The sequence below is a fragment of the Carassius auratus genome, chromosome 15 (assembly GCF_003368295.1).
Source record: "Carassius auratus strain Wakin chromosome 15, ASM336829v1, whole genome shotgun sequence".
NCBI classification, from domain to species: Eukaryota; Metazoa; Chordata; class Actinopteri; order Cypriniformes; family Cyprinidae; genus Carassius; species Carassius auratus.
The window spans coordinates 20,288,871-20,316,201 of NC_039257.1; the positions used below are offsets into that span (position 1 = coordinate 20,288,871).

General features: G+C 39.2%; 1 protein-coding gene across 2 annotated transcripts in view; it reads right to left on the reverse strand.

Moving 5' to 3' along the window:
- Positions 1-2,129: 2,129 nt before the first annotated feature.
- dscamb (Down syndrome cell adhesion molecule b) overlaps positions 2,130-27,331 on the reverse strand; it is a 142,970-nt gene continuing 117,768 nt past the window's right edge. Inside the window, exons 17-34 of one of the 2 annotated variants that reach the window (XM_026282856.1) lie at positions 26,478-26,718; positions 26,086-26,232; positions 24,480-24,635; positions 23,405-23,538; positions 22,767-22,920; positions 22,474-22,591; positions 21,680-21,843; positions 21,433-21,531; positions 20,985-21,173; positions 17,466-17,756; positions 16,681-16,857; positions 16,522-16,552; positions 16,309-16,424; positions 15,794-15,943; positions 12,648-12,683; positions 10,804-11,001; positions 8,878-9,180; positions 2,130-4,531 (exon numbers count right to left, since the gene is read on the reverse strand). In XM_026282856.1, the coding sequence (XP_026138641.1) occupies positions 4,158-4,531; positions 8,878-9,180; positions 10,804-11,001; positions 12,648-12,683; positions 15,794-15,943; positions 16,309-16,424; positions 16,522-16,552; positions 16,681-16,857; positions 17,466-17,756; positions 20,985-21,173; positions 21,433-21,531; positions 21,680-21,843; positions 22,474-22,591; positions 22,767-22,920; positions 23,405-23,538; positions 24,480-24,635; positions 26,086-26,232; positions 26,478-26,718 (3,078 nt within the window). In that variant the 3' untranslated portion in view covers positions 2,130-4,157. The remainder of the gene's footprint in view (positions 4,532-8,877; positions 9,181-10,803; positions 11,002-12,647; positions 12,684-15,793; positions 15,944-16,308; positions 16,425-16,521; positions 16,553-16,680; positions 16,858-17,465; positions 17,757-20,984; positions 21,174-21,432; positions 21,532-21,679; positions 21,844-22,473; positions 22,592-22,766; positions 22,921-23,404; positions 23,539-24,479; positions 24,636-26,085; positions 26,233-26,477; positions 26,719-27,331) is intronic. The other variant, XM_026282857.1, reaches the window with a different exon arrangement.

Genomic DNA, 27,331 nt, shown 5'->3' on the forward strand with positions numbered 1-27,331 from the left:
TTAGGCAAACTTAAGTGGCATTGGTGGATGAGTCATGTTCTCATTGCAGGAAGATAACCATCTCAGAGTGGCAGACTAGGCTACATTTCCACAAAAGGGGTGAAGTTCTGGTGCCACTGCCACAAACTTGTTCTCTTCCTGGCAGAAGTCAGTGGAGTATTTTGGGGCTCCTCCCAACAATGGGATGTTGATCACTGCATTGAAGGGTCAGCCAGAGGCCTTTGGAGAGGAAGATTCAGCTGTGCTGCCGCACACGCACGGCATATAGCAGCTGCAGTGGCAGTCACACCACTGTGCTGCTTCATATGAGACCGCTTCAGCACTGGCTCCATGGTTTAGTCCTGAGGTGGGCGTGGCAGCATGGCACTCACCGGGTCCAAGTCACACTAGCTTGCTACCAAACCTTCACCCTGTGGTAAGACTTCATGCTTCTTCAGGCAGGAGTGCCCCAAGAACAGGTCTCAAGGCATGCTGTGGTATACACGAATGCCTCCACCACCGGCTGGGGTGCCACGTACAATGACAGACCAGTGTTGGGGGTGTGGACAGCCCCCAACTGCAGTGGCATCTCAGAGGATGCTAACAAGGCAGGCAAGTACTGGTCCATATGGACAACACTGCGATGGTTGTGTACATCAACAAACAAGGTGGTCTGTGCTCCCGTTGTATGTTGTATGTTGCAACTTGCCCGCCACCTCCTCCTCTGGAGTCAGAAGCATCTGAGGTCGCTTTTTGCCATTCAAATTCTGGGCCTACACAATCATGCAGCCGATGAGCTGTCACGAGCTGTGCTTCCCGGAGAGTGGAGAATCCATCCCCAGTTGGTCCAGCTGATGTAAAGACGCTTCACAGTAGACCTGTTTACCTCTATAAAAACCTCTCACTGCCAGCTGTTCTTCTTCCTGACCGAGGACAGAGCACCGTGCATTTAGGGTTGACGAATCATGCCTAGAGTTTGAGTAGGCTTTCTCCCAGGTAATCTTGAGTCTCCGGCCCGGCTATGTGCCCAAGGTTCTTTCAGGGATCAGGTAGTGAATCTGCAAGTGCTGCCCCCGTAGGAGGCAGACCCAGTCCTTGCTTTGCTTTGTCCCATCCACACTTTAAGATTGTACGATGACTGGGCACAAATTACGAATCAGTGACAACCGGTAGAGGGCTGGGTTCCATATATGTAAAGTCCACAGTATAGCCTCAGAGCCAATGTCTGCCCGAGAGACTTCTGCCATTTCCCAAGAGGGTTACAATCAAATAAAATAGTTCCATATGCACCTAAATGGTTCTTCATATGTGTAAGTGCTTCCGAAACCTACATTGGGAAGGATGGGGCTTCTGCAACATTCATGTTCCAAGTGGAACGGATACATTTTCCCAGTGTTATCCAATCTCAATCAGTTGGTAGTGCTACGACAACAATGACTGGCCTTCTTGTTGCAAGCCCCGGCCTACAACAAAGAGGGTGCAGGCAGCTCACACTTTGGTAGGGATTACCTATATTGTAACCCTCGTTCCCTGAAGGAGGGAATGGAGACATCATGTCCCGTCACCATGGCTGTGATACTACTGCTGAGCAGCCAGGTCACTGGCTCAGCTACTCAGCGAAAACTTGAATATTTGGTGCATCTACTGCCTATTTATACTCACACTGTGATCAACAGCAGCTGGATGCAGTCAACGCATGACAATGTGCATTGGCTCGTTTAGACTAAACTCGAAGTAGATTGGTCTCTATGAGGTGGTTCCCAATTCATTGGTCATCAACGTAACATCTCCGCTCCCTGCTTTAGGGACTGTGGGTTACAATATGTAACTGAGGTGTTATTTTGTAATCACAGCAAGCCTGTAATCTCAGTGTATTCTCATCATGATAGAATTATCAAGTCACACTGTTAACACAACCAAACCTTGTTTTAGTGTCTGATGGTGTTGATACAGATTTCTGACAAAATTGAAGGTTGTACAAAAATATAAATACTTCTGAATGTTTAACAGATAATGCAAATTCATTCATTCCTGTATTTCTTATATTTTAGATTTATATTTTAGTTTTCATTATATGTAAAGTGTTCTTAGGTGTCATTTTCTGTCCTTCATGCATAAAACATGTATGTTTTTAACTATATTTTAATTCTGGAGCGGGACCATTGTTAGAAAAGTTCGAACTTTTTCTAAGAAAAAGTAAAGAAAAATTAACCACTTCTATTATTTTAGTGAATGCATTGTAGTTCTTGGAGTTGATTGGGAGATGTCCGGATGAATATGAGGCCTCGAGTTAGACTGCAGACAGATCTGGAGAGAAAACGTAAATTCTACTGATTTGCAATAGTGTGAGTGCATTAATAACTGCATGTGCTGGTTTTCAGCTGGATGAGAAATCCACACAAGCAGAAGACCTCCTCCTACAGACAGTATTCGGAGCTCCTATCATAAACATTTCAAAAGACATTGCAGTGCCATCTGTTGGTTATGATCATGGATGGGCATGATCTGAGTCTGTAACTTGGTCACAAAACATTCCCTTGACTTCCTGTCCTAGACCCTCTAGATTTTGGGGTATTATGATATATAATTTTCCTGACTTTAGCTAATTCTGATATGGTGAGGCACCAGCATGTTTTACTTATGAGGATTTTTAATGCATTATTTTCATCTTGACAAGCATCATGTTTTATCATTTTGGTCTTTCCATGTTTAAGGCAAACATCTAACTGACGTCTAGGCTGCCATTCGAATGGCAGGCTTGACAACTGAAAACATGAATGGAAACGGCAAATCAAGTGGAGCATTAGATATCAGAACACTACTGTGCACTGTGAATGTGTTTTCATCATTCTGTCTGTCTGTCATCATTAAAAACGTTTGTCAATTATAGTTTAGGGACTGCATCATTAGTTTGTCTCTTTATTGTCAATCATCTTCGGGTTTATTTTTCATTATGCATTACTGAATACATTCATATCTGTTAGTACTTCAAGGTGTCCAAGAATTACGAAATTATTAGTAAATCCAGTGTCATATTGCTCAATTAAAATATCTTCTCTTTGTTGCGTGTCTTACACAAAACAGGCCACACCATCTACAAACAGGTGAATCAAATACCATTCATTCAAGGAGCTTCTGGAGAAAACTGCAGACAGACATTTACGGTTCTTCCAAGGTTCTCTCTTTGTGTCACATGCTCTGCAGCTCATCCTATGAAACTACCATTATTCAGTCACAAAAAAACTCCATGAGTGGAAAAAAAGACAAGAGAACCCAACAGTTTTAATTTTCTAATCAAACCAGATGTGTGCAAACATGACTAAGGACTTTATTTACCAAATCTTTCCCCCTGTATTATCCACAAATAAAAATGATATCTTCATGTGTATGTATATATTTAGATTTATATATATTTATATCTATATTATAACATATATTATAACATATAATGTCATAACATTTATTATAACATTATATAATCCCTTAGTGTGACGAAAATCTCTTGGAATTCATTTTTTATTTTCAGGTCCCCATGCAGTCCTTAGAAAGCACAACATTCTGAGACGACTGGAAAATGTGGACTCACTGTCCTTCCTCCATGTCTTCTGCGATCATCAGATACACTGCTGTGACAAACAACTTCAGAAAAAAGGTTGATCACATCTCATAGTTTCATCAAAACAACAGAGTCATGAATAGAGAAAGAAACATCTTCCTGCAGAGCTGACCACACCCCACCTTTTTAAACCATTTTTTGATAATTTTTCTCTATTTTTATATAATAATAATAATAATGACTATAGAATTATCCTTGATATAAATTCAAAAGTAGTTCCTCTGTCAATTTAAATAAATAATTTTGGCAATCTTCATAACGGTGGTATTTAAAATAAATGAATGCTTACGTAAAAAATCCAACTTAGTCAGAAAAGAGGGCAAGAAAAGAAGGTGAGGCAAAGAAAGAAAGTGTAAAAAAACAACAGGGAGAGAGAGAGAGTGAGATAGATAGATAGATAGAATGAAAGACAGATGCAAAGAAAACTATCCACTTCTTTAGGAATTCAGAATGTATGTACAGGACTCATCTCTGAATCAGAAAAGCGCTCGTCTTTGCAGCAGGTCCTCACGTGTTTATGTGTGCGTGACAGTGCAACGTGGTCCGCAGCTGTAGTCCTGTGTTATACAAGTGTGTAGGACTTTGCGTAGGGGTTGTTGCTTTGTTTCAGGTGTCCTCTGGAGTCTAGCAGCGATTCCTGGGAGCTGCTGAGTTTGGCGGCCTGGGCCAGGTCGCCCGGCTCGCGCTGTGGCAGTGTGGAGGCAGTTCCTGGCTGCCACTGTTGTACTGCCTCTCTGCTGGGGGGGCCGGAGGAAGAGAGGGCTGATGAGGGGGTCTCGGAGGGTGTGGGGGCCAGCAAGGCTGGCCGCTTCGCCATTCTGCTCTTCTGTGGGTCCATACAAGTCTGTCCTGTGGCCTCTCGACCTGAAGGGGCTGCTCCCCGGTTCAAAAGGAAGTCCATGCGTAGGTAAGGGGGAAGATGGACCAGTTCACCTGCTACGAGACAGACAGTCATGTAAGTGTGAGCACTGCTCAAAGATCAGACTGGCTTTCCACACCGTGATGAAAATGGATGGAGAAACTAGTCTTTAAAAGAGTGGTTTGCTTCCAGAATTAAAATTTCCTGAGATTTTGTCAAACTGATGTCATCCAAGATGTTCATGTCTTTCTTTCTGCAGTCACGAAGAAAAAGAGAGGTTTATGAGGAAAACATTCCAGGATTTTTCTCCATACAGTGGACTTCAATAGTGGCCAGTGATTTGAAGGTCCAAATTGCAGTTTCAATGCAGCTTCATAGGGCTCTACATAATCCCAGCAGAGGAATAAGGGTCTTATCTAGTGAAACTATTGGTTATTTTCTTAAAAAAAAAAAATTACATATATATATATATATACACTTTTTAGCCACAAACGCTTGGCTAGGATTAGCTCTGAAATGTGCATGCGTGTCTTAATTAGCTGATGTTGGAAATGTCACAGAAGTACCGGCCCAATGTTTACGAAAATGTGAACATGCAAAAAAAGTCAAATGCCCTTTACAAAAAAGGTAAACCAATGATGTTGGATTATTTTAAAACTGGAGTAGAACATGAGATAGTGTTTTTAACTGAAAACCACAAACGAAGAACTAATCATGTGTGACCTTTCCAACAAGATTACACAATGTGTGAAGACACATTAGCGCATAGCAGAGCTAGAGCATGCTGAGCATTTGTGGTTAAAAACTATAGAAATATAAACTGAAGAAAATCCATTATTCCTTGGCAGGGATCGTCCAGAGCCATTTGAAGCTGCAAAGAAACAACAATTTGCAATCATTGGTAACCATTGAAGTTCACTATACAGAGAAAAATCCTGTAATGTTTTTCTCAAAAAACCTAATTTCTTTGCAACTGAAGAATGAAAAACATGAACATCTTGGATGACACGGGGATGAGTAAATTATCAGGATTTTTTTTTATTCTGGAAGTGAACTAATCCTATAAAGGAAAGTTTTGGTTTCAAGATCCATCAACAGCAAAGGACAGGAGAGTTTTAGGATAGAATAAGGCAAGGTAGGGTAGAACAGATCAGGTTTATGATAGGATAGAATAGAATAGAGAACAGTAGGTTAAAGGGTAGGATAGAATGTGTTTAGAAAAGGAAAGATTTGTTTTATGGTAGGATAGGGTATGTTAGGAAAGTATAGGTTAGCTTTAGGGTAGCATAGGGACAGGACAAAACAGATTTACTATTGGGTAGAGTAGGATAGATTTAGGATAAGTTATAGGGCAGATATGTTTTAGGGCAGTACAAAAAAAGATACAGTAAATGCTAGAAGGGGTTAGGTTTAAGGTAGAAGAGGACAGTTCAGGACAAGGTAGGTTCAGGGAAGGTCTAAGTTGGTATAGGATAGGTTTATTTTAGAGTAGTGCAGGGTAATATCTTTGTTAGGGTTAAGTTATGGTAGGGTAGGGATAGGATAGTTTGGGTAAGGATAGGGGTAGGGGAGGTTAGCGCTTTCGTCCGGATCCGAGTGATACTTGAGTATCTACTCATTCCCTTTGGGGGTTTTAAATCAGCCCATATCTTCCCATTCCTAATTCCCCTATAAAATCACCAGCTCTCCAACTGACCGAGGTTAGGTGGGAACTTTCTGAATTACAGTCTCCTATGCTGGACATATGATGTTTTGGTTGGTCCTATGGCTTCATAGTGTCGACCTTACTGATGATCTGGACTAGAGGCTTCCTTGGGACCTGTGGGTTACTGTCCTTTCTAAGGTAGGTCCTCTGTGAGTACTTTGTGCTCTTTGTAAAATCCACCTAAGTGGTAAGTGTGCACGCAAGACTCTGCAAACTTTCAGAAATCTTGTATGGTAAGGGTTAAGCAAATTAGCTTCGTTCCCTTTTTCTGAGTTGGTTAGACCCCGGTACCTTGGGCTCCACTCAACCACTGTGTCTATTGACACACTTTGAAGCATCGCTCCCCTCAGCACTGAGGGTTATTGTGAGCATGGTGCTTCCTGTCGAGCACTCGAGTTCTCTCTCCATCTGAGGAGTTGGATCCCTCACTCCATGGGCTGTTCTCATGGTAGTTTCAGCAGTGCTTGCTTGCACGCCATTCCCAACTCCGATTGAGTTGGTGACTCTTGAACATATTGGTTTTGGGATGCAACATTCCATCTATGAGCTGCTCTTTCAGAGTGCCATGAGAGCCCCTTAGAACGGTATCCTAAAATCCATGCTATAGTATGTGTGCACATGAAGTCTTTGAGCACTTTCTAAAATCCACACTGTGGTAAGTTTGCACTCTAGTACTCTGTGTTCTTTCCTAAAATCGTATATGGTGAAGGCTTCACGTGGTTGCTTCATGCCCTTTCTTGTGCTGGTAAAAGCCCCGTTCATCTCCGGTGCCACTCCACCTACAGTATGTATCCTCAAGATATCTATTTAAACAGGGTGTTGCTAGTAGGGATCTGTTGAGTCAGTTCCTTCAGCAAGCTTAGACGAGAGCAAGCAGTAGCCCCTGTGTGACAGGCCAAGACTAAATATTATCTTAGTAGTATCTTGGTCATATCTATTCTTGATTCCAAGTCTTGAGCTCTACCCCGGGCCCAGGAGTCTGGCCCTAAAGGATAAGTTTGGCCATGTAGCCTAGGTCACTGACCGTAAGAGATAATGTCTCGGACAGTCATCTAACGTCCCAGGGGCAACTCCCATGGAAATGGTAGAGTTACTTAGTGTATTAATGCTTTATGGCAGAGGGTACTAGTGCTCGCCATGGTTCTGGCCATGCACTCCCCTCAGCATGGTGGCATGTGTATACTGTTCCCCATAGCGACCCCTACAGGATTCAGTTTGAAGTTCCCTTAAAAGGGAACATCTCAGGTTACTTATGTAACCATGGTTCCCTGAGTAATGAACGAGACACTGCATCCTCTAGGTTTCTTGCCATGCTTTGGATGCAAGCTTCAAACGAAGAAGTGGATGACGTGTTCTCCCAGCGTCTATTTATACTATAGTCGCACCGGTAGTGATGTCATGGGCTGTCGCCGACCAACATGTTGTTGTTATTGTTTTTCAATATATATGCTTCAAAGGACGCAGTGTCTCATTCCCTTCTCAGGGAACCATGGTTACATAAGTAACATGAAACAGCAGAAGAAACAAAAGCAGCAAAAGCTTTTGAACATTATTAATAATAAGAAATGTTTCTAGTATGATTTCTGGATCATGTGGCATTGAATACTGGCTTCCGAAAGTAACATTTTAAAATATATTTAAATACAAAACTTTATTTTAAATTGTAATAATATTTTGCAATATTTAAATTTTACTGTATTTCCATTAAATAAATGCAGCTTCTGTGAGCTTTGTATTTCCTTGAAAAGCATCTTAATAATTTCAAACTTTTGACAAGAAGTGTACATAAACTTGCATGCAATAGTCTTCACAAATTAAATTTTAATGTGAAAACTACACTGCCTAAATTTATATTCACACACATTTCCATAATTCCCCCTCTTCAACCAGCTGGCTCCATTCTGATATGTAACGCTCACTTTTAACAAACCAATCGATTTGACCAAAATCTCAATACCAAAAGTTCATGTTTTCTCTATTTGAAAACCCTGTCTTCCTCTGAAATATGTCCAATTAGCAAAAAAGCACATATGGGATATAAAAACAATTTAGAGGTTCAATGTTAATAAAAGTCCACCATACAAAGAGTGGAAATGACTTCCCATTGTAATGAATTTATAGATAAAATCATGATCAAGAAGGTCTCTTCATATTAATTACTAATTAACAGGACTGGTGTATGTGTGTACTGAATAAACACACTGGTGTTGCTGTTCTAAATATGCCTACACACCATAGATCTCACCGAGCTTCATTTTGATACAGTAGTATCAGTTTGAGAATTTCGTTTGGGACCCACTTTATAATTGGCCCATGTAGTTACCTTGTATTACCAGAACTTTCTTAGATAAATACACTGTAAGTACACTATAAGTACATGTTAGTACACGTACTGTAAAATAAAGTGCAACCGACATGTAACTACATCTGTATTTAATTTCTGTAATAACATTTATAATTACACTGTTGACGCATACTTTACACCATAACCCACCCTTAAACTTACCCATACCTCCAACCCTCTCCCTAACCTTACCCCTATCCCACCTCAATAGCAGCAAAAGTGTTTTACAATACAATATGAACACAATAAGTACATTGTACTTATTTTTTATGTAAGTACATAGTAGTTAAGGCCACCTAATATAAAGTGGGACCTTAGTTTGAATTGGAGACTAGGCAAGTTGCCCCTTCCCTGTATTTGTAGCCAGGTCTTACCGGGTCTGTGTGCTTTGGGCACGGCCATGTTCATGACCCGGCTGGCGTCTTGTGGTTTGGGTGGGGAAGCGGTGAATCTGCAGATGCCTGACTCTGACGGCGTGCTGGACGTCAGGCTGTCTGTGTAGTCATTGGTGCCGGCCGTCATCTGTTCGGAGGATGTGTCTGAGATGAAACATTCCGTGATCGTGAACTTAGCATGTCGTAGCTGTTCCTCCATCTTAGCATGTTCGTAAGCACGGGCTAACTCCTCGTATGTGGAGGAAGCACTTTCTGTAGACACCATACTGCTGCGAGCACGGTCTGTGAGAGAGAATGCACATGGCTTTATATTTCACAAAGCTTTTTTCACTTTATCACTTCATATATGATTTATATGCTTTACATTTACATTTATTCATTTAGCAGACACTTTTATCCAAAGCACTTACAAATGAGGACAGTCAAAATCAATCAAAAACAACAAAAAGAGCATTGGTAGGTAGCCAGTGCAAATTGATAAACAGAGGTATGACATGTATCTTGCTGCCGCATTCTGGATTAATTGTAAAGTCAAGTCAAGTCAAGTCACATTTATTTATATAGCGCTTAAAATACATTGCGTCAAAGCAACTGAACAACATTCATTAGGAAAACAGTGTGTCAATAATGCAAAATGATAGTTAAAGGCAGTTCATCATTGAATTCAGTGATGTCATCTCTGTCCAATTAAATAGTGTCTGTGCATTTATTTGCAATCAAGTCAATGATATCGCTGTAGATAAAGTGACCCCAACTATCCAAGCCAGAGGTGACAGTGGCAAGGAACCGAAACTCCATCGGTGACAGAATGGAGAAAAAAACCTTGGGAGAAACCAGGTAAAGGTTTGATAGAATTGGCTGGAAGACCTGCAAAGAGAGCATTGCAATAGTCCAGCCTGGACAGAACAAGAGCTTGAACAAGGAGTTGTGCAGCGTGTTCCGAAAGAAAGGGCCTGAAGCTTTAATATTCCATCTAGACCTGAATATTTAGACCTGAATACTTAAATAGGATTTAACATGTAAATATGGATGGTCATGTGTTATTGTAATACGTATGCCATTAGAATGTCACAGAATTTTGAACAAAACTATGCTCTGTATGGACTAGAAAGGGAATTTTGCAACATAGGCTCAGTTGAAGTTGAAGTAAACACTAGAGGTAATAAAGCTCAGACAACTTTTATTCCTTTTCACACAAAGTGTGATTTGCTGGTCCACAGCTTCAATTAATAAAGCCTAAATTTGCACAATTACTTGAGGAATATCATGTTATGAATTCATTTAAATTTAAATGTAAAAACTATTACTTCTGAATGTTAGGGTCACATATCCAGCTTCATACGTATGGGTTTTTATATACAGTAGGTTTGTTCAGAAGCTCATGCAGTATGGAGTTCGACTTGAGAAGTGAAGAGCTTGGGTACTTTGAATCTGCGGTTCGGTTCCACAAAACAGTTTAAACGTGCAAATAAGCAAGTTCAAATGACACGGTTGCACCAACAAATCATTTTTTTACCAGTTTTGCATTTGTTGTATTGGGTATGTTTAGGGTTGGGTATGGAGTAGGTGATACAGTATTTCCAACACAACAGACTAGAGCATTAACTTCTAGCAACACTCCCTATATATTTTAATGATCAACCATCATATAGGTACCTGAAGCAACATAATAAAAACACAGCAATACGTACCTATATCTACCTAGCAAAAACGTGCCAGGGTCACATATTGAACCCGCGTTTTAGTGCCACTCACTGGACATTTGAAACTGCCTCGAAACGTGCAGTAAGGGATGTGATAACAGTGTTGCAGAAATATATTAAGAGCCAAGTATTCCTGAAAGCTACAGTGTGTTTTCATAGAACATCGTACTATTACAAAAGTACAAAAACAGTTGGCTGTTACCTGTGTCCTGAGAGGGACTGACACTGTAACTGTCACTCTCTTTGTCCACTGAGCCCGTGGCACGGGGTGTGGGAAGCCTCCAGTCAGTAGAGAGGGTGTGTGATGAGACGGGAGGGTGAGGTCGGTTCAGGGTCCACTGGCTGGCATATCGACTGCGTGTGGCGGGACCTGCTTTAGCTGTGCGGCGGGCAGTGGGGTCTGAGGAAACAGAGACATACAGTATATGTTAATATGGCACAAAGTGAACCAAATCTTTGCTCTCCTTTATGAAAAACTACTGTGGTTATACTATGGTGTAGAGATGGTATCAGATGATACTTTGTTATGCCAGATATAAAGTTGAAGTCAAAAGTGTGTCCTCGGTGTGAGAAGATGGATCTCAAAATCACACAGTCATTGTAGGAAAGGGTTCAAATACACAGAAATGCTGGTAAACCAAAGAATTTGTTGGACCTGAAGGATTTTTCTGAAGAACAGCAGGCAGTTTAACTCTCAGGACAAACAAGGGACTCATGAACAAATATCACTTAACAAAAAAAACAAAAACAAAAAAAACGAACAAACAAACAAACAAAAAAACAGCTGTGGGTTATTCAGGTAACAACACAGTACTAAGAAGGAGATGAAAACCTTTGAACATTGTTATTTTTTATAAACTATTTAACTATTTAAAAAATATGACCTTCTCTTGTGGACTATATGTAAACATCTTTTATGTGAAAAATCATATTCAGGTCAGTACTAAATAATCCATAACATGTATTTTGTATGATTTTTCTTATTTTGGTAAAATAATTAACATTAGCAACAACCCTCCTCCCCAACTGTATTTGCATAATAATTTAAGGTACTGTAAAGATCCATTAATACTCCATAAAACACCTTGAAAATAGGGAAAATAACTTTGTAAAAGTCATTCTTTTACACATTTGGAACTGCATTAAAAAGTAATGGGGATGAATGACATGAGGGTGAACGTGACAGAATTTAAATCTTTGCTCTTAGCTCTCTTTTGCTGAGAGCGCATATGAGTTATCAAACAATTGTTATAACTCATGTTTTACTGCTACATCTGGTCTAACATTTTGTACTGCCATCTTGTAATTACAATGTGAAACTGCATAAGCCTATTTTGTAAATTCTGCTTGGCGGGCCATATCTAATATAGACTATTTAAGACAGCATGGGCCACTTAAAATTCATCCCTGGGCCGCATTTCACGCATTGGTTTGGACACCCCTGGTTTAGCCCATAGATTTCTATATAGCTCTATATAAGAGGCCTTTAAATTCTCTAATTGTTTTTGGACATAAACATTTATTTTTGTTTGAATTTATACTTAGACATTCTCAAAGATATAACTTTTTGTAAAGATTTAGATATATATATATACTCAACATTAAAAAATAAAATAAAATAAATAAATAATATATATATATATATATATATATATATATTATATGTTGATTTGAGGCCTCTGCTTTTGAATTATTATTACTAATGTCAAACCTGAACACAGAGAAAGCATTTTACACAAAACATTACAATTCTATAAGAATGTAACTAAAATGAATAGAAATGTTTTATCAGAGGGTTTGATTTGATTTAAACCTCTTATTTCAGTTTTCTGACTCATTTTGGCTACTTGGTTATTATAGCCATTTGAGAGTGTATAATTGAGTATGTTTGTGTGTGTGTCTGGGAGTGTGTGTTTGAGTGAGTGTCTGTTTTGCACTCTTGATGTTTTAGAGTATAACCTGTTCCTTGCTGTCCACTTTTTTTACTTTTTTTATGTAATTGAATTATTGATTTTATTTTACAGTAGATATAAAAAGTATACACACCCCTGTTAAACTGGCAGGTTTCTGTGATGTTTTTTTCTGTGAAAAAAAAGACCAAGATAAATAATCAAACCTTTTTCCACCTTTAATGTAAACTATAACCTGTACAACTCAATTAAAAAGAAACTGAAATATTTTAGGAAAGGATACATTTTTTAAATAAATAAATAATATATATATATATATATATATATATATATATATATATATATATATATATATATATATATATATATATATATATATATATAAAATGTTGCATAAGTGTGCAAACCCTCTTAGAACTAAGGATGAGGCTGCATTCAGAATTAAGCAGTCACAGTCAAACTTGTGTTAAATAGGAGTCAGTACACACCTGCACACAGTGATATTACCAAGCACTGGCTGTCCCTCCAAAATTCCAAAGATGGAAAAAGTTTTGAAATAATTATCTTGGTCATTGTTTTTTTTTTTTTTTGCATCACAGAAAACAGGGGTGTGTAGACTTTTATATCCACTGTACATATTTGCTATTTTACAGTCAATTCAGTTCATAGATGTGTGTGTGTTGTGTGTTCATGCATATGTGTGTGTGAATGGATGTGTTGGTTTTGCACTCTTGATGTTTTAGAGTCTCACCCTGCCATTGCTGTGTAATTTTTTTTTCTGCATTATGTAAGATTTGTAGATTGTTCACAAAAATTCTCAGAATGTCGTTTTCCAATTCATTTCCTGTGGTCTGACTGAAGTCCACAAAGGTGACTATTTTTTTCTGACCACTTAGTCTGCTGAAATCATGCCCTCAATTTTTTGTGTGTTCACATTACAAATGCAATATAAAACTCACCAAGTTTCATATAATTCCGATTAAGCTGTGATTGAAAAAAATGTAAAAATTAAAAAAAAAAAAAAATGTAAAAGTTAATAGAAATCTAAATTTAAAAAAGTTTATGTCAAAAGTGACCGAAGAGCACCTGAGGGTTACATGTGAAGTTATATGCTTTGTGGTCAAATATGGATGCAAAAATCCTTTAGTTTGTTACTTTTGTACACTAAAGTAAAATAATAACATGCGCCCGGTTCCCCAAAATGTTCTTATCGCTAAGTAGTTCTTAACCTATTCCTTAACCTCTCTCTTAACTTTATGGCACGATTCCCAACACGTTCGTACGCTAAGTATATCTTCTGTAAGTCACACTTTCATAAGGTTGGTCTGGATCATTCATAAGCTCTCTCTTAGCGTTGTTTGAGCTCAAGATGCTACTGTACAGCAATCTTTAGAAATCAGCGCAGTGAAGTACAAGTCAAACTATGGTATGTTGACAATGTTGTGGCTCAACAATGATTTTATGTTATTTTTTAAGACTCATAATAAATTATGTTCGCAATGGATACAGGCCTATTTATGAAGTTGACTTTATGTGGTATCAGAACTAATATGGTGGTTATTAGCCTAGGCATTTTCGTAATGTAATTAAAGCGAATTGACAATCAATTTTATGATAATTAAAATCTGGCAAACAATTTGGCTCTACCTGGATAAGATCTATAAATGGGTAAGCATGGTGGTGTCCAGTAAGTGACCAACTATGGCAGCGATCCAATGTGTCATTGTATTGAATCAAAGACGGAGCCAGACGCGGAGCCGTTTAGTCTATGTCAATTTTTTTATTCGGCAAAACTTCGGCAAAAGCCCTTTTGACATTTTTCCTGACATGGCTATATTAAAAAAAAACGCCTCCCAAGACAACTCATTATGGAGCTGCTGGAGCTGCTGGACCTTCTCAGACCTGCGCTTGCCAGGCTAACGTGGCGGAATTTTGCTTTAAGCACTGAAGCCCAGCGCTACTTTTTTTTTTTTTTTTTTTTCATGCTACAGAGAGATTCATCGAGGTCGTGGGAGAGGGCTACGACCTTATCAAGACCTTGGTGTGGAGGTGTGTCCACACTGTCACCAACGCCCTTCTGCGCCATGCCGGGGATTACATCCAGATTACATCCACACTCATCCCTATCGCCAATCCATCAGTGATTGATCAGGCGTACATATTGCGATAGGGATACGCGGCCATAAACGTGCAGGTTATAGTGAACCATAGGGGTGTGATATCTGACCTCATGGCAAGGTCCAGCAAAACTTCAACTTCCTCTAACGAGAGGCTTGGTGCCCTTTTTTACGTTGCTTCCCCAGCATATTTTGTATCTAACTCTCTCTCTCTCTGTTCATTGTAGATAGGTTGCTTTTTATTAAAAACATAAACCAATTGCAATCAATACCGCATTAAACATAAGTAACTGCAGCTGCTTGCCAATCAATTCTGATTGTAAAGTACCTAACCATTAATATAAAAGTGTATTATATCATTTTTATAAGTCGTTATAAACCCATGTCAAGAAGCGGCACAAGTGGCACAACGGGATAAGGAGGGTGGATGATTAGTGAGGGATACCCGGTTTGATAATTAAATGTATAGTCTATATTCTACTGATAACTTAAAATGTTAAAATAAATGTTACTATAATAATTTGTGGAATATTTCATTTACATAGAACGTGTTGTCTTTCTTAACGCTGTACTTCACCTTCGCGTGAAGTGGAAAATCGATTCATGAGCAATCGATGGCAACTAATTTAGCACCCTCACTTTGGACAGCGCTCTTGTAACATCGGACGTAAGAGGCAGTGTGCTAAGAAGCTTCCTAAGGGACACTTCGGGGAACACACTTAGGAACATAAACAACTTTGGTAAGAGGTCTTCTTAGCACGCTAAGAGTGAGCGTTATCGGGAAACCGGGCCATGGTTACAAGGTGTGTGTGTTTGTGCGTGTGTGTTTGTGTGTTCACTTTTTGTTCACTATTGTGTTTGGGTAGGAGTATAGAGCTTCATTTGAGACATAATAAACAAACAAAAACAAAAAAACCCTATTAATTAATTAATATTCTATGGCATCCTATCTTAAATATTATAATTGGAGATTCAAAAATTCTGATCTAGTGAAATATCTGATCGTAAATTGAGATGTACTGCATCTTCTATGCTACTCTTGGACAGTTTGTTGATATCAAACACAGTGTATAACCAATCTTGTTTATAGTCATCTAAACAAATAGGCAGCTTTTATGATAAGTTATGACATCGACATAACCAAGCAGACTAGTTCAGTTCTTACTTGTACCAGGTCTAGCATCAGACACATCTACTAGTGGTCCAGTGGCCTGAGATAGAGACTGGTAATGCACTGTATGTGTGACGGTTGAGGACTTCTGTTTAGATGTTTCTCCAAAGTCATTGTCCGTCAACAGCACTGTGGAGCGGTCATCTGAAAGACACAGGCAAACAGGTTAATTAAAGTAGAGAAGATCACCATCAAGCAATATACTGTTTCTGAGTGGTGGGTGTTATTGGCTTTTTGTGCATTGCAAAAGAAAAGCAATAGCACAACAAGCAACATGAATTGAGGCGGTATCATTCATGTTAGCACAAACAGTTCAAGACAAGTTTTGAGAGCATGTTTTAACACACCAACCTTTCCAGTTTCAAACTCCCAAATTAACTGCAAACAAACGTTGTTTTGGAATGATTTTCTGGTGAAATTGTCACACCAGTTCGGTCTTCCTTCAATTTGAAGGATATCAGGGCCTTTTGGGAAAGGTAAACTATAAATGTTACACAGTGTTCTCTTACCGATTGTCTCCATAGTGTCTCTCTCCTCAATGAGTAGCTGAGCACGTGGGATATCGATGTGCATCCTCAGAGTCTGCTGTTGCTTGTTCACAGTGTCTGGTGTACGTGCATTTTTACTGGAGATACATAACCAAACAACATAAAATAATTACATGCGCTACTTTATGACAGTGCACTGATTTATAGGCCAATACTATTACTTCTGTAATTTACCTCATTAGCATCTCTGCCAGGCTCTTTGCATCTGTTGAGTAAGGAAAATTTTTAAAAGTTATTAATTACAAAATACTGTTTGATGTTAAGAAATTAATCGAGAGTTTCATCAAGTAGGTATGATGTTCTGCTCACTAGATACGGCATGTGTTCACACACCTCGTAATCTCTTTAGCCTTTGCTCTCTTCTTCTCCTCCTCAACACCAGAAGAACAATGAAGACCATGGAAATTGCCACCAGAATGCAGATGATTGTTACCATCATTTTAAGTCCCTCATTGCCCTGCCTATTCTTCTGGCTGGGGTCCACAGTCTCTGGCAATGGAGCAATTGTCCCTGGAGATAGAAGATAGAAAAGCTGAGGGGTGAGTTTGATTTTGAAAAGTCTGGTCATAACCAAGTTTTGATCAATTCGATTTTTAGTTCATTTCTACTGGTTTATGGTGGATTTAGTGCTGGTCCGACTGGTAAGTCAACATTGCTATGCTGTTCTCCAGCAAAAAGCGATTAATCACGTCCAAATATAAGTTTTTATTTACATAATATATTTGTGCATACTGTGTATATTTATTATTTATATATACATACGTATACACATACTCATATTGAAAAATATTGACATGTATTTACAAGTATATATTTATATTATATATAAATAATTTTATATATAAACATAACACATTGTTCTTAAACATGTACATACATTAAAACGTAATAAATATACACAGTATACAAACTTATATTATGTAAACAAATACTTTTATTTTGGATGCATTAATCACGATTAATTGTTTGACAGGACTAAAAAAGTGTTGGTAAGACATTGAGATCTGATGTTAGTTGGAAGTCTTGCTGGTTAATCCATTTAAGCAACTGCTTCCAAAGTCTGAACTAAGACGACATTGATTTCGACCCTGTGTGGTATTATAAGATCAAGCACTCACTGCTATCCATGTTTAGAGTGGCGAACAGAACGCTCTTCTCTGCTGTTCCTGCACTGTTGCCCACTCTCATCTGGAGCTCGTACCAGGTGGCTTCCTGTAGGTCGTAGAGAATGTGGTTCTTGGTGAGTGAATCTCGCTTCACCATGGTCCATTTCATTGTGTCCACCGGTCGATATTCCAGTGTAAAGGAGTCGATTGGACAGCCGCCATTGTTCCAGCCGATGAGGTTGAGCTCCACACGTGTAGAGTTGATACTTGAGAAAAGCTCATGATCTTTGGCAAACTGTGGCTCTGATAATGTGGAGAAGTGAGAGATAATGTAACTCTGAAGTTAGGAAGTTATTTAGCAGGCTTTTTTATTTAAATGACTTAATAATCCAAGTTCAACAATCCCATGAAACCAAAATAAGATGTAGGACATTGGTGTGTCGGAAATTGCCCCACTACTCTCATTGACTATTGACTACATTACTCAACTACTATAGCTCACTTTAAAGAGTGAATGAAAACAAGTGAGCGAAATTAGACACTAACTTTGCTGGAAGTTCGGCATCTTTTGCATATTTCCTGCTTGCTGGTTTAATAATCAGTTGACAACTAGCTTGCATAAACGTCTCAGGTTACCATGTTTCCCTGAGTAGGGAACGAGACACTGCATCCTCACTATGGAGCTATGGGGTTGCTATGGGGAACACATCGTCGTGACCCGCGTCTGAAGCATACATTGAAAAAACACCAAAAAGAAGTTAATGACGGGAGAACACGGCATTCACTTCTTTGTCTGAAGCTTGCGTCTGTGGCATGGCTGGAAGCTAGAGGATGCAGTGTCTCGTTCCCTACTCAGGGAAACATGGTTACATTCAAACCTGAGACATTCCCTTTCAAGGGAATTTCAAACTGCGTCCTCTAGGGGTTGCTATGGGGAACAGAATACACACGCCACCATGCTGAGGAGAGTGCAGGCCTGAATCAGGGTGAACACTAAGTACCAACTCTACCATTTCCATGGGAGTTGCCCCTGGGACGTTAGATGGCTGTCCGTGACATTATCCCTTACGACCAAAGGCCTAGCCTACATACCCAACTTACCTGTTAGGGCCTCAACTCGGGGTCGAGCTCAAGGCTTGGTATCAAGAAAGATTCTTTTAAAAGTGATACGGCAAAGAGCCTAGCATTTTATACTTGGTCTTGCCTGTCACACAGGGGCTCCCGCTTGATCTTGCATAAGCTTGCTCAACAGATCCCTAGTAGAAACATCCTGTTTAGATAGGTATCCGAGAATACATAGATGAAATGGCGCCCAAAATGTACAGGGCTTTTACCAACTCAAGAAAGGACACAAAGCATCTACGCAAAGCCCACACCATATAGGATTTTAGAAAGAATGCAGAGTGTGCAAAGACTCAAACACAAAGAGTGTGTTCTAAATACTCAATATAGAAAAACAGTAGAAAACAGAGAACTCAATCTCACGGGACAAGAGAACTCAGAATTTAGGAAGAGAGTAGCACACTCATAGTCTACCCTTTTTGGTAAAGGGGAGCACTGCTAAACTACTACGAGAACTGCCCAAATAGCACTTCATATTGAGGCACGCAATGCTTGAAGTGTATTAATAAAGACACACTGGCTGAGTGGAGCCCAAGGAACCAAGGTCTAACCAACTCAAAGAAATGGGATGAAGCTGAGCACGTAACCCTTACCATACAGGATTTCAGAAAGTGCGCAGAGTCTTACGTGCACGCTTACCACTTATGTGGATTTTAGAAAGTGCGCAAAGTGTTCAGCGTGCACACTCACCACCATATGGATTTCAGAAAGTACACAGAGCTTAGCATGTGTACTTAAAGCTTCCTAAGCATCGCAGAGGTGCTGAACTGCACGGGAGAGACAAGCTAAAATGTACAAACCTCTGGCGAAGGGGAGCATTACCTGAGACAGCATGTACAATAACATTCTAACAAATGCCACCTATACTTCTTGCTCGATGCGTCAGCAAGAAGGGATATCCAGGTGACCAGGAAGCCCCTCAGGGTGACCTGGCCGCACATCCAGGAAACTCCTTGCAGTGCCGTGCCGTGCATATATATGTATATATTGAATGGATCATACCCACCCACCCTGGTATTATGGGAATTAGGAAGGGGAAGATAAGAGCAGATGTAAAAACCCTTAAAGGGAACGAGTAGATACTCAAGAATTGCTCTGATTCAGAGGAAAGCGCTGATGCCTCAAATCCCTTAGGTCTTGCCTACCTTCCTTTGACCTGTGATTCCTCTTACCCCAACTCGCAGGTGGGGGAGGAGCACGAGTCGTGACACTAGCCTTTTGTGCCTGTCTCTGATCCTAGGACCGAGACGGAGCAGGACCCCTATGTTGTTTGGGCTCAGACCTGGACCTTCGTGGAATAAAAGATTTGAACGCAGCTTCAAATCAATAAGTGATCTGTGATGCGGTGCAGCTCAGCTACCTGATCAGGGTAAAAGCCCCTTGCCTTTATCCAGGTCTTTCAGCAGATCAGCCTGATACGCTTGAAGCACTGCCATTGTGTGCAATGAAGCCACAGCCTGACCTGCTGCTGCCATTTAAGTGAGATGTATCCTGAAGGGGCTTAGATGGCAAGGAGGGAGATTTAAGAGAGGAAGTCTCCCCCACAGACAGATAGCTAGCCACCATCTCTTCTACAGGGGGCTTCCTCTAATAGCCGATTTCGCGCATCACCTCGATGTTGGCATAACTCGTATGCTGAAACTGATGAATGTGAGAAGAAAACCACCTGTTTCATTCCTTTTCCATCTCTGTATGGAGATAAGGCAGAAATTGAAAGCTCACCTGAGCTGGAGGGCATCAAGACGACCTTGCGGTGTCACCTTGCTAACGCACTTCACCTTGCTAACGCACTAACGCAAGTCCAACTTTGCCGTGGTGTGATCCTTAACCTCCAACAGGTCTAGATAAGCAGGGCAGGAGGATTGAAAAGGCTCAGCATCAACTTCTTCGCCATCTTCTGACATATCCTGCTCTTCCTTGGCTGAACCCAGCAGAGCACTAGTAGTGCATTATGGGACCGAATTATTGGATTTAATAATGTCCACTAGGTTTTGGACACCACTACAAAATAGTTGTGACTCAAATGGTGCACTATGTAAGGGTATGGGGGTGATTTCAGACACATCCCATGTCTTTCATCTTTAACAACATCTGTATGCTAGAAATAAGTTAAAAGCAGACACAGTATACACATTCGAGGAAAACTGAAAAAAAGTACTGATGACAAAGGAAAAAACATGATCTCTTAACTTGTACAGTATATGAACATGGTAATGAAATCTATATTATAAACTAGTGGTTATATTTCAAATAGGTTTTTGTACACCTACCTCAAGGGCATAATTGCTCATAGCCTGCTTTGAATCAGCAGTAGGTAACAATTCAATTAGGATACTATTTAGTTATCTATCATGACGTTTAGCCAATAGTGATATGCATAAATAACTATATATTATAAAATATTCATACCTTTCCCATGTGTTTTAGCTTCAATGATTTCACTGATGCGTCCAGGTCCAACTGCATTTTGTGCTGTCAGAGTAAATTTGTACCAGGTACCACACTTTAGGTTTTCTAGACGGTAAGACCGCTCACTGGGGCTGATGGAGAAACTGCCCCACTCTTCACTGTTATCCTCAGAGAACTGCAGAATGTAGCCTGAACAAAGAACACCACACCACTTTTAAAATAAACCCCAAATGCCACACTTTATTTGATTCACTTTTATGAGCTCTGTAAATTGATAGAGAACCTACTATACAAACCTGACCTTCAAGTTTAGTAAAATATTACAGTGTGTCAAATAAATCTCGATTTAAAGCATTTGACAGGTCTAGGTGGATAGTGTTCCATATTTGTAACACAGTGGAGAAAAAGTGGATGAATATATTGAATATAAATATCAGTGTAGTCTAACCTCTGATGGAGCTTCCTCCATTGTCTCCAGGGATCCAGGACAGCGTGATAGAGGTGGTTGTGGTTTTAGTCACTGTGAGGCGCGGTTGGTCCGGAGGCACTGAAACATTTTGAGAGCAAAAACACAAAAACGGTGTGAGCTACTAAAGGAGCAGTCACATTGTTCAGTTAATTTTTAAGGATGCAATTCGGCCATTTCATAGATTTCCACATGAAGATTTTTTTTTTATATTTGATGTCATAAGCACCTTGGACCTGAAGGTTTAGCATGATCTCATCTGAACCCCAGTTGTTACTGGCAACACATCTATAGTACCCAGAGTCCTCTGCTTTGACAGTGCGAATAACAAAGCTGCCATTGCTGTGAGCACTGCGGCGACCATCGATTGAAACTGGAGCTGGTGTCCCATTACTGTATGAAAACATAATCAGTTTAACAAGACTTAAAAGTATATATATATATATATATATATATATATATATATATATATATATGAAAGAATTAGTTCACTTCCAGAATAAACATTTCCTGATAATTTACTCACCCCCATGTCATCCAATATGTTCATTTTCTTCAGTCAAAAAGAAATTTTGAGGAAAACATTCCATGATTTTCATCCATATAGTGGACTTTAAATAGAGCCAATAGGTTGAAGATCAAAATTGCAGTTTCAATGCAGCTTCAAAGGAATATGTTTCTTATCTAGCGAAACAATCAATAATTTTCTAAAAAAATATAGTTTTAACCACAAATTGACCTTCAATCCACTGTATCCCATTGAAGTCCACTACATGGAAAAAAGTCATGGAATGTTTTCCTCAAAAAACTTAATTTTCTTTTAGACTGAAGAAAGAAAAAAATGAAAATCTTGGATGACACGGGGGTAAGTAAATTATCAGGATTGTTTTTATTCTGGGAGTGAACTAATCCTTTAATGTAAAACCTCATATTAATCAAGAGCAACAGTGTTTGTCTGGCCAAAACAGAGAAAGCAAAGTATGGTATATTTATAAATATAAAGAATATAGAACTCAAACATACTTTCCCTTCAGCCACTTGATGGCTGGAGGAGGGTCTCCGACAGCTTTGCATGGAAGGACAATGTCCCTCATCCAGGGGGTGGTCACAGTGCCGCTGAACGTCAGGATTCGTGCAGGAGCTTAAGAAACCAACAATGCCATCACAATGGTGGACAAAACCTCCCATACAAACTCCTCTATGTCAAATTGGTTCTGTAAATGGTACAATATTGGTGCATCCTGATTCACACAATTCTACCTCACACTAAAAATTATAGAAAGGGTGATTGATTGCCATGAGCCAGTCTTGCATACCTTTAGCTTGGGGCTCTACGGTGATAATTTCACTGGAATTTCCACGGCCCGCCGCAGTGACAGCCACAACCCAAATGCTATACTGCCAGTTTTGATTCAGGTTGGTCAAGCGACGGAAATAAACATCAGGTGCAGCCTCAAACTCACTGATCACCTGTAATGATAACCAATTAAAAGTTTTCATGAGAAAAAATTTATTTATACTCTGCCTACTATTGAAGAAGAAGTAGAAGAAGCTCTATATGCATTAAGCAATAATAAACATTGAATCTACTTTGGAAAATGTAGTAGGTCATTAAAGTATCCCAAACCCATAACCGTTTTGTAGGAGCTACATGGTACAGTATTGTCTTTCAAGTTTCTCAAACTTGTTCCTGGAGATACGTCAACTCTACATACATTTCGAAACTCATCAGCTCATTAGCAGATACTTGAGGACCTTAAATGTATAGGTCAGATAAGGGAAACATCCAACATGCGTACTTATGGGTGCCTCCAGGAACAAGGTCAGGGAATCACTGTCGTAATTCTCAAGAATTCAATTCAAGTTTTTTTCAGTTTGGGTGAATTTAAATAATTAAGTTTGGGGGGCTATGCGGGGCTGTGCAAAGTCAAAAAAGAGCTGCAGATATGCTCACCGTGGGGTATGGGTTGGAACAGAAGACGGTGTATTTCCGGATGATTCCATTGAGTTTGAGTGGAGGAAGCCAGGAAACAAACACCACAGAACTTGTTGAAGCAGCTGCCTTAACTCCAGCCGGGGGTCCAGGAACTGGTTTTAGCAGGAGAAATAATACAATTTGTTGAGGAGAAGCTCTAGAAAAGACACCTTTTATGCTACAAAGGAAGTGACCTAGAGCTGTTCTATTTTAACTTCATAGAAAGTTGAGATGTGTGATTTCACACAACTTCCCAAACAGTCCAATCACCACTCTCCATTTGTACTGGTGTTGTCACTGGATTCAGACATCTGTGCAATGAGCAAAGGAGTCAATCTGTAAATGGCTTACTTAAGGCAGTATACCCCACTAGGAAACTCGAAACAGATGGATTTTGCTTTGGATTCCTGATAATGGTTTTTGTTGTTTCTGTCTGAGTTCTGTTTCACTTAATGATTCACTTTATGATAGAAGATTGGTAACAAACAAACTACTTTCTCTGACATTTCTCTCCAATTCCCAGTCACTTGGGAATTGTACATAGAACGAAATAGTATGACATTTTTGGACTTCCTTTAAGGTGGGAATATGTACTACATATACAGTATATATACTGTATTTAACCATTGATAACATGGATTTGGGGCTGGTAAATGAAAATTGGCTTTTGGGACATTACCTTTTAATTGTTTCTGAAGATTAAACTGAGACGGGACTCACATAACTTTTATATATGAACATGAAAGTGAAGTGACATATAGCCAAGCATGGTGCCCCATACTCAGAATTCGTGCTCTGCATTTTACCCATCCAAAGTGCACACACACAGCATTGAACACACACACACACACACACACACACACACACACACACACACACACACACACACACACACACACTGTGAACACACAGCCGGAGCAGTAGGCAGCCATTTATGCCGCGGCACCCAGGGAGCAGATGGGGGTCTGGTGCCGAACCCCCAGATGCTATTTTTTATTTTATTTTACTACTATGTAAAATAAATAAGAGTATGTGTAACCGGATTGAGTCTCACCGTCCTCTTTGGTGCGTGTGTAGATCTGCTCGCTACGGACTCCGTCTCCGGCTCGAGTGAAGGCCAGGACCTGGATACTGTAGTTGGTGTACTTCTCCAGCCGTTCCAAATCTAGTGAAGGCTTGGTGGTTGTGATGTTCCTGATCTCTCCCAGTTCTGAGGGGGAAAAATACACAAATGAGATCTTTATTAGCTTAACTGTTACTCCTTGATCAAAATGCAAGAAAATGGAGACTATTGTGCTTAAACTAAATGATCTTCCCCTACCAAATGTTTTGCTCCTTAGGAATTTCACGTATCTCTTTTTAGAGTTTCAACAGTTCCAACAGTGTCTCAAAATGTGCTCAGATTTGCCAAGATATCAAAGATTTATATATTTGAGTTAACTTTTATTATCATTTGCATTAGAAAATTAACTATATTTTACATAGTCATCGGTCACTGTGTCCTGTATAATCCTAAATTATACAGACTGTTGTGTCTCCATTTTTAATTTTATTTTCACCCCTGAATCTGTACATTAATACCTTATTTTAGTTCAATTATTAATGACTCTGCAATGCAACCTGCTACTGAGATTCAGGTAGTGTGTATACAGGGAATGTACATACTGTCCATAGTATGCTGTATACATTGTAAAAACAGTGTGCATAGTAATCATAGGCACATTCTATGAACTGGTGCACCAAAGAAATGTTAACACCTTTATCCAAGAAATTTCTCTGTAAGCCACTTTGGATAAAAGCATTTTATCCAAAGACCTTAAGTATTGTGCTTCTACTGTAGATCTACTGCCCTCTGTTTTTTTTTTTTTTTTTACTTTGTCTCCTAAAGCAAAGCCACAGTGCCCTCTAGAGGTCTGTGAAATGCAATAGAATTGATATTGCATGTCAAAAATGTACTGTATTACTTTATAATAATGTTCATGAGTGAGTCATTAAAACACAATATAGTGCCTCAGTATTTCATATACATTAGAAGATGCACATATATCCTATATATCAACAATCATATTTTCATGACATTAAAGGTGTATCTACAAAAGCCCCTTTTTGTGTTATTTGGAGATACTCTGTACAAACAACATACATCTCTGAAGTACCTTGAAGCACTATGTAAATAGCAGAGTGTATGAACTTGAAATGTACTATGGTATTACCACCTGATGCCATAACTATACCACAGTACACTGCTAACAGTACTTTTGATAATTATCAAAAAATTAAAAATGATTTATAAATTTTTGATAACTATTTGCAAGCATATTGATGACGTGTAAGCATGCATATAATTTAAAAGTTATTAAAAAATATTACCCATAAAGTAATTAATTATAGACTTACTGTATTTGTCAAAAGGTTGGAAGGCACAAAGGCTACAATTATTCAACAATACAGTAAAAAAAAAAGGTCATATTAAATTTTAAATAATATATTTTTATTTTACTATATTCTAAAATGTAATTTATTACTCATTATTAAAGTCTTCATTACACATCTTTGTATTTGGAATGGGGAACCATTGGGGGCATCTGCGTGCTTCATTATTATGCATACAAGTAAGAAAATCTCTGCAGAAAACTGAAAGGGTCATAACCCTGTCTGACCTCCGTCAGGTAGGTTGGCCCAGTAGATGACACGATATCCCAGCAGCATGCCGTTGAGCGCTTCTTTGGGCAGAGCGGACCAGGACAGGGAGATAGTCTCAGGGGTTGCAGCTGTTGTCACAACATTCTCAGGTGGGCGACTGGGAACTGTTAGCGCAAACAGGAGAGTTTTAGTCAATAAATGTGACATTATCGATCATCTAAAACACAAAACATGTATGTGCATTGCTATATCTTACAAATAAAATTTAAGTTAATAGGAGAAAATAATTCATTAATTAAGCTTCAGATTAAGTATCTGGAGTCTGTTCTCATGCCACTAAGCAAAGCATGTAAATGCATTAAGAAAACACCAGTAATAAAATAAATATGGGACTCATAAAGCGACTAACCATCCTCTAGAGTGGTGATGGTGATTTCCTCCGAGGTGGGACCCATGCCTGCTCGATTGGCTGCTTGCACCCGAACCTCATACTGGGTGTACTTCTTCAGGTTATCCAGGGTGAGGGTTTCAGTGTCCCCTGTGGTGTCTACATTGATGGTGTTGTATTGTGGGCTGCCCCCTGTCCCAAACTCCCGATAACACACTTGGTAGCTTCGGATCAAACCATTCTGCAAGTGTTTGAGGGGGGGCTGGAAAAAGAATAGATATAGTAACATCAGATATTCTTCGATTCTCACAAGCACATGGCTGAATTCAAATTCCCCAAAGTAAGCACTTCTCTAGTGATGGAAAAGTGTTGGGACCTTTAGAGAGATTTATTTAGCAAACCGACATGAAAGTTTCAACAGTCCATTTCTTACTATATTTCTATGCTCTTTTCATTCACCAACAGAAAATACCATAATTGTTAGTGTATGGGTTTGTGAGGCAGAGGCAGTATAGAGAGAGAGAGAGAGAGAGATAAATAATAATAATAATAAAAGTATTTTGCCCTTATGTTTAAAGAGCTGATCACTTCTGTAATTTTATTTACTGTATTTGTATTTTATTGTAAGTTTATTTAATTTGAACTATTTGGGGAAAAACATCTATTTGAAGGGAACACACTGGCTTCAATACATTTTCTTTAATTAATTAATTAATAATAATAATAATAATAATAATAATAATAATAATAATAATAATAATATCCAGAAAGTTTGTCCATGTCCACTTAGTGGCTCTGTTAAATAAATAAATAAAAACCCAGACACATCACAGCAGAAGGGGCCTATTTCCTCGGATCAAACAACTTTTATTATA